Below are 7,500 nucleotides of genomic sequence, written 5' to 3'. Positions count from 1 at the left end.
CATTTCAGTTTATATAATTTCGTACTTTATTGCTGGAAATCGGCCAGCTTGGAGTCTCCAGTCCTCTTGGGGAATCTCTGTTTCTGTGATTGGTCTTGTCACTGGATTGCTACTCGCAGGACGTTTAACATGTTGGAACAAGAAATGGAACCTTTTAGTTGAGATCATCTTGTCAGGCGTCTGTTATCTCATCATTTACTTTGTCATACAATTCCGCCTGGCTCTTCTGATATACATCGCAATGTTCTTTCTAGGTATATGCACCGGAATGATGGACTCTGTAATCTTCAACCAGCTTTCAGATTGTTCCAAAGACGACAAAGGTCGCCTGATAGCAATTGCTTGCGTCGGAATTAGCTTTGGCCCATTTATAATAAACCTTTTAGCAACTGGTTACATCAACCCTGATAATTTGAAACCTGATGTGGTCGTTAATACGATTAGTATATTTAGTCAGACAGAAGTTGTCACAAAAGTGCCATCTTTGTTCTTAGTCTTCGGAGCCGCATTTCTTTTGTGTCAATTATTAGGATACATTATGTTCATTCAGATGAAGCCAACGAACAAGAGTAAAGAGGAAGATATCAATGTTTTAGCAGTTGAAAGCAACTTTCGTTATGGTGCAATCATATCAGGAGAGAACGATGCTGAAGAAATGGATACTGACACTAATTCGCCTGTAGACTTGACTCCCCGTCAGCTATTGTGCTCCTGTGACTTTTATATCTTATATTTTGTTGACTCCTGTCAAGTTTTTACAAATATCCTCTATGCAAACTACTATAAGACTTACGGTCTGGTTCACATTCATGATGATCGCTTTCTATCTTTCCTTGGGGCAGCGATGGGTATTGCGGGTGGTATTGCGCTATTTATTTGGGGGTTCGCCTTAGATAAGCTTAGTATCAAGACATGTCTAATCATTAGTTATACTATGTTTGCCTTGTTTACTTTGGCAATGTATTATTCAGCTTTGGTGAACAGATGGCTATATTTCATTCTTGCCAGTTTGTTAGCAGCAATATTCAATTGTAGATACCCTACTTCTGTCACCGCATGTTTTTCATATTTTGGCTCCAAAAATTTCATTTCAAATTTTGGGGTTTTCTCCACGGGACGTCTCCTAGGCGGATTTGTTGCACCTCCTGTTATGGACAGTTTGTGGTCAGAATTTGGTTGGTTTTCATTATTTATTTGGACAGCGTCACTTACTACATTTGATCTTATTTTAATTATATTATTTTTGACAAGGAGGAAAACACTATAGAAATTATCTGTCCGGCAAAGCCTTTGATCAGAACTAGAAACGTGTGCATTTACTCGATTAAGATTCTAAAGACAACTGCCCATCATTATGACTATGAACATATACTTTTTTTCAGATCGTCATCACAATATAATTTTCTTTTTTTTCTTTCTTGCCTTGTCCATTTTTTCGTAGTTAAGTTGAGAATTTGATTTAGAGCTACACGATTAGAAAAAGTCTGGCATTTGAGAAAGCAATGTCAATACGATGTTCGATTTTAAGATCCGGTTTAATTGACAAACGAATTACAATGCCGAAGCTGTATGAATGTTTCAATCTAAAGAACAAAATCAATAAGCGTTTTTCAGTTCTGATTCAAGATTTGTAATTAATAGCCGTAGAGTGTGAAACCACTCACTCGGTCTCGGACCTGTATTTTTCTTTTCTTTTTGGGGTGGGGGGGGGGGGGTATTATATAATTCATTCTGTGCCTTGCTCACCATTCTCCTCCATCTTAATCTGTTTCCAGAGCATCTAACATATTCTGTGCTAGTATTTATAAATGATGTTATCTGTTTTAGATTTTTAAGGAATGTCCTTTTCTATGCTCCACATGCCTGCATCCCTTCTATAAATCCTGGCGTTGTCAATTTTTCAATTCCGTTCCCTAACATATATTTCCAAATAATCTCATTTGGCATTCTCCTGGTTGTATACAAAGTTTACGTTTTTTCCTATGCAATTAGCACTTCTCCATTACTTTCTAACGCAGTTCAGGATAATTTCAACTATGTTCCTTACATCCACATTTCGAACGCTTCAAGTCGTTTTTTTTCGAAGCTGCGTCTATAGCCCTCATGTTTCTGTCATTTGCAATCTTTTAGACATAATTTGTATTTTTTAATTTGTAAAGCCAAGCTTTAATTGGTGGATTGTTCTATCTTGTTGTTGCTCTTATTATTGTTTGATTTCCAATGTATCTTTGTAATCATTTGAGATGTTTGAACCTAAGTATATAAACCATTTAAATTGTTTTATACTTTCCTCTTTGCCTGTCAATTTATAGGATATTTCTTTATTTTGTTTCTTTCCTTACTACCATACATTCAGTATTTTCACGTTCGACAATAATCCTTCGTTTTTATTTACATCGACTAGTTTGTCTATCATTGTTTGTAAACTTTCTGGTGTGAAAGCTTGGATCATCTGCACAGCACAGGTTTTTAAAAATGTTAACACACTAAACACCTACACCTTTTATGTTTTCAATTTCTCTGATTGATTGAAACGATCGGGTGATAGTATGAATTCCTGTCTCAATCTTTTGATGATGTTAAAAAAACAACGTTTTATTGTCCATTTTTACGCAGGTGGACTGATGCCAGCATAAAGTTTGAACAAGGGAAAAGTCATTGAGGGTTATTCCTATGTCTATCAACATTTGGAATAGAGTTGGTCCAAGTGAAACGCATTGGGGTAGTCATTAAAATAGGTAGACTGGGAATATAGGTGAACATAACAAAATAAATGAATTGTTAGTTGACTGGTAGGGAAGCGAAATTTTCATAAAAACGAATAAATGATTTAAAACTCACCCCAAAAAACGTGTGGACCTGACAACACCCTCAAGAAACATACATAGATCAAACGGAATTTATAGTCGTCCCATTCCTTTTAGTAACCTTGTGAAAGACAGAAAAACAATTACACAGCTACTCCAAAATAAAGCTGCTCGTATTGTTACCAAATCAAAAAGTCAGATCACATCACTCCAGTCTTAAAAACGTTGCATTGGCATCCTGGGGAGAAGCGATTTGCTTTATAAACTTGTCTGTTGCTGTTTTAAGTGCATCCATGGCACTACTCCCTATTTGTCATCTTTTCTTTCTATCTACAATCCGAATCTTTATTTCTTTTGATCTACTTTCCTGTACTTGAACTGTATTTTATGACGTGCTTTCGCAAATTCTGCTCCCTCTGAGTGTAACGCCCTTTCATCAGTCACCAGACAACGTAATTCCCTGTCACCTTCAAGGCCTCTTTGAAGACGGAGTAATTCCTTTCAGTTTTCTGTGATCTCTCTCTCTCTCTCTCTCTCTCTCTCTCTCTCTCTATATATATATATATATATATATATTATATATATATATATATATATATATATAAGCGCTTCCGAGCATATTTTGTGGAAGGGGGCTCTATAGAAATAATAATAATAATAATAATAATAATAATAATAATAATAATAATAGTAATAATAATAATAATAATAATAATAATAATAATAATTATCATTATTATTATTATTATTATTATTATCATTATTATTATTATTATTATCATTATTTATTATTATTATTATTATTATTATTATTATTATTATTATTATTATTATTATTATTATTATTATTATTATTATTATTGCTGCGGTAAAGTGCCTACAAATACAGGGAATGTATTGTTGGAGCGCAGAGTGATGTAAATGAATGACGATACTGATATTGTAAATTTGTGTGGAGCGGGTTTTTTTTTTTTTGCATTGGACAGAGTTACGAATGAGATAAGATAAAACAAAACAAAGCATAATTATCCAGTGAAGGATATTTATTTTGCTAAACATATAAATATATAATAAATATATAATATTCCAAAAAAAAAAAAAACTTCTCCCAAAAACCCCAGCAAAACACCCCTCCCCCCAAAAAAAAACCCCAACAAAAACAACAAAGCAATCATACAAAACAATAAAAGATGAACATAGAAAGTAGATTAGGTAATATATAAATCATTCATGCAAAGATATCTGTGTATTCGATAATTCGAAAATATCTTTGCTTCATAACCAAAAGATACCGAGATCAAGTCCGATTTATCGAGCTACCTGGTATTGGCTAGTATCCTCGTCCCAGATCCATGGGCTAAGTTCTTACAAACTACAAAGAATGGTGCTTATTTTTTACGTGTTTACATAAATAATACAACAAATATTGCTCATAATTTTATTATACCGTTTTGAAAAAAAAAAAACAAACATCACATTTGCTTCTAGATAAACTGATGAGTCTGAATTGAAATACTAATTAAAACAATCAAAAACCTGTTCTAAACCAGTCGTCCCAAAGCAAAAAAATAAAAGGACTCGTTTTGTTGTCAAGACTATGGTCAGCGTTGTATGGGATACAGGAAGTCTCATAGTGATGGATCTTTGCTTACAGGTTAAACAATGGACAGTGATTATGATCAAAAACTTAATTTCACATTGAATGACACGATTTAAAAAAAAAAAGAAAAGAAACAAAAAAAAAACCCCCAAAAAACAAACAAAAACAAAACAAAACAAAACAACACAGGACTACCCAAGTAATAGTAAACTTGGTCCACTTCAAGACAACGTACGACCTCATCGTGTCATTCGGGTCGCCATTGATGAACATGGGTTTGAGATTTTATCGCATCCTAAGTTATTTACCGAAACGACATTTCATTGTTGATTAGTACAATTTGATAATACATTTAACTCATCAATATTTGGTTTTTGTATTTATATAGGTAAGCATCACTTTATCATTCATCGTCTTTAGTGTCTTCACAATCTTCATCATATTCATCGTCATTCTTCTTCTTCTTCTTGTTCTTCTTCTTGTTCTTCTTCTTCTTCTTCTTCTTCTTCTTCTTCTTCTTCTTCTTCTTCTTCTTCTTCTTCTTCTTCTTCTTCTTCTTCTTCTTCTTCTTCTTCTTCTTCTTCTTCTCGTTCCTCTTCTTCTTCTTCTTCTTCTTCTTCTTCTTCTTCTTCTTCTTCTTCTTCTTCTTCTTCTTCTTCTTCTTCTTCTTCTTCTTCTTCTTCTTCTTCTTCTTCTTCTTCTTCTTCTTCTTCTTCTTCTTCTTCTTCTTCTTCTTCTTCTTCTTCTTCTTCTTCTTCTTCTTGTATAATCATCATCAACCACCATCATGTAGCTCTAATCAACGACGTCCATTACCATTATCAAAACAGACATCGCCGTGCTCATTCGTCTTTAGTGCTACCGTCACCGGTAGTCACTGGGTTGTCTAATTTTTGCTACTCTGGTTATCACTAACATGCCATGGCCATCAGCACTTTCAATATAACATGTATCTTCATAACATAATATCACATTTCAAACCAGTTGCATCGCTTCTGAGTATTTGTCTTGTATTGCTAGTACTAGTGTGATTGTTTACTTAAATATGTATAATGCGATCTTTTTAACAGTTTGTGAATAAGTATTTAACTTATAAAATATGACAGTTTGTTGATTTGTCTGGTATCTAAAATTGTTTTATTTTCTATCGATGTGAGTGATTGTTGACTTATTAGTATCTATGTTGTTTCTTAAAATATAAATAAATTCTGTTTTTGCTTGGTACCTATTTATAATATACATAAATTGTTATTGATTGTTGATTTATTTGTATAGAAGTTGATTCTTATAATGTGGATGCATGATTGTTTGTTTGTTTTTGCAAATAGGGTTGATAATATATAATGTGATATTTTTCGTAAAAATAAAGCTTTGAATTGAAAAGAAAATTAAAAAACAAGTTATAAACGGAAACCATTGTACATACATAAAGGTGTTATGTTTTTTGTTACCGTGTTGTTGTTTTAATGTCGTTTCAGGTGTGTTAGGAATTTCATTGGTCTCAAAAACGACACCCGCAACAAACGAGGATTGCAAGAATGTACAAAAAGTAATGACGAAGTTAACAATAGTAATTGCTAAATGGTTATATTAATTGGTGATTTTGAAATTAAAACTGAGAGCCATGTTCGTTCACGAATATTCTTGTACGTGGAGGATAGCGATAGAGGCATTGGCGATGAAATCTTTCAGCCGACAATAACATCCACATACATTCGATTATAAAGAACACCGCAGTTATAATCAACTATAATAAATCGTCACAATTTGACAACATGATCATTATTCTAAACCGACCTGTGACCAGGAACGTTTTTGAATTTGGCACAGAAAATACTTCATTACATCACTGGCGTTGGCAGAGACCCAAATGTTCCGTGAGATATTTTGTTGATTGTTGAAATATCGTTTAGTTTATTTTCTTTTCAAATTGAAATAATGCCTTAGTCTCAGAGTGATGTAGTCATCGTTAACAACATTTAAGAGGGTAGTTATAATAAGTTCTTTTTATTTCAAATTTCGTTATGGTAGATTGATGTTCATGAACGGACATTTGAATATTGCTGTATAATTGTGAGAGTCTATTTTTAAAGGTTCGTTAAAAGTCTTTCATCCAATTTGTCAGGGATGTCGCTTATTACGACAGTCTACTATTAGTAGTAGTAGTAGTAGTAGTAGTAGTAGTAGTAGTAGTAGTAGTATTAGTAGTAATAGTGTAGTAGTAGTAGTAGTAGTAGTAGTAGTAGTAGTAGTAGTAGTAGTAGTAGTAGTATGTAGTAGTAGTAGTAGTAGTAGTAGTAGTAGTAGTAGTAGTAGTAGTAGTAGTAGTAGTAGTAGTAGTAGTAGTAGTAGTAGTAGTAGTAGTAGTAGTAGTAGTAGTATTTGTAGTGTAGCAGTAAGTAGTAGTAGTGATGGTAGTAGTAGTAGTAGTAGTAGTAGTAGTAGTAGTAGTAGTAGTAGTAGTAGTAGTAGTAGTATTAGTAGTAGTAGTGTAGTAGTAGTAGTAGTAGTAGTATTAGTAGTAATAGTAGTAGTAGTAGTAGTAGTAGTAGTAGTAGTAGTAGTAGTAGTAGTAGTAGTAGGTATTTGTGGTAGCAGAAGTGGTAGTAGTGATGGTAGTAGTAGTAGTATTAGTAGTAATAGTAGTAGTAGTAGTAGTAGTAGTAGTAGTAGTAGTAGTAGTAGTAGTAGTAGTAGTAGTAGTAGAAGTAGTAGTTGTAGTAGAAGTAGTAGTTGTAGTAGTAGTAGTAGTAGTAGTAGTAGTAGTAGTAGTAGTAGTAGTAGTAGTAGTAGTAGGTATTTGTGATAGCAGAAGTGGTAGTAGTGATGGTAGTAGTAGCAGTAGTAGTAGTAGTAGTAGTAGTAGTAGTAGTAGTAGTAGTAGTAGTAGTAGTAGTAGTAGGTAGTAGTAGTAGTAGTAGTAGTAGTAGTAGTAGTAGTAATAGTAGTAGTAGTAGTAGTAGTAGTAGTAGTAGTAGTAGTAGTAGTAGTAGTAGTAGTAGTAGTAGTAGTAGTAGTAGTAGTAGTAGTAGTAGTAGTGGTAGTCGTAGTTGGTGACGCAGTTGTCGCAGGTGATGATGATAATGGTGATGA

The 7,500-nt window shown here is 33.4% G+C and overlaps 1 protein-coding gene across 1 annotated transcript in view; it reads left to right on the top strand.

The window, feature by feature from the left end:
• The window catches only part of LOC144963684 (uncharacterized), a 12,306-nt gene extending 10,638 nt beyond the window's left edge, over positions 1-1,668 (top strand). The window contains exon 2 of the mRNA XM_078897639.1: positions 1-1,668. This exon is cut by the window's left edge and continues 125 nt beyond it. Within this exon, the coding sequence (XP_078753765.1) occupies positions 1-1,267 (1,267 nt within the window). The 3' untranslated portion in view covers positions 1,268-1,668.
• Positions 1,669-7,500: the final 5,832 nt, after the last annotated feature.

The sequence above is a fragment of the Berghia stephanieae genome, chromosome 2 (assembly GCF_034508935.2).
Source record: "Berghia stephanieae isolate SIO BIC M18660-M18661 chromosome 2, UCSD_Bste_1.3, whole genome shotgun sequence".
Taxonomy (NCBI): Eukaryota; Metazoa; Mollusca; class Gastropoda; order Nudibranchia; family Aeolidiidae; genus Berghia; species Berghia stephanieae.
Note: the sequence above shows the minus strand (reverse complement) of the source record. Positions and strands in the feature narration are given on the sequence as shown.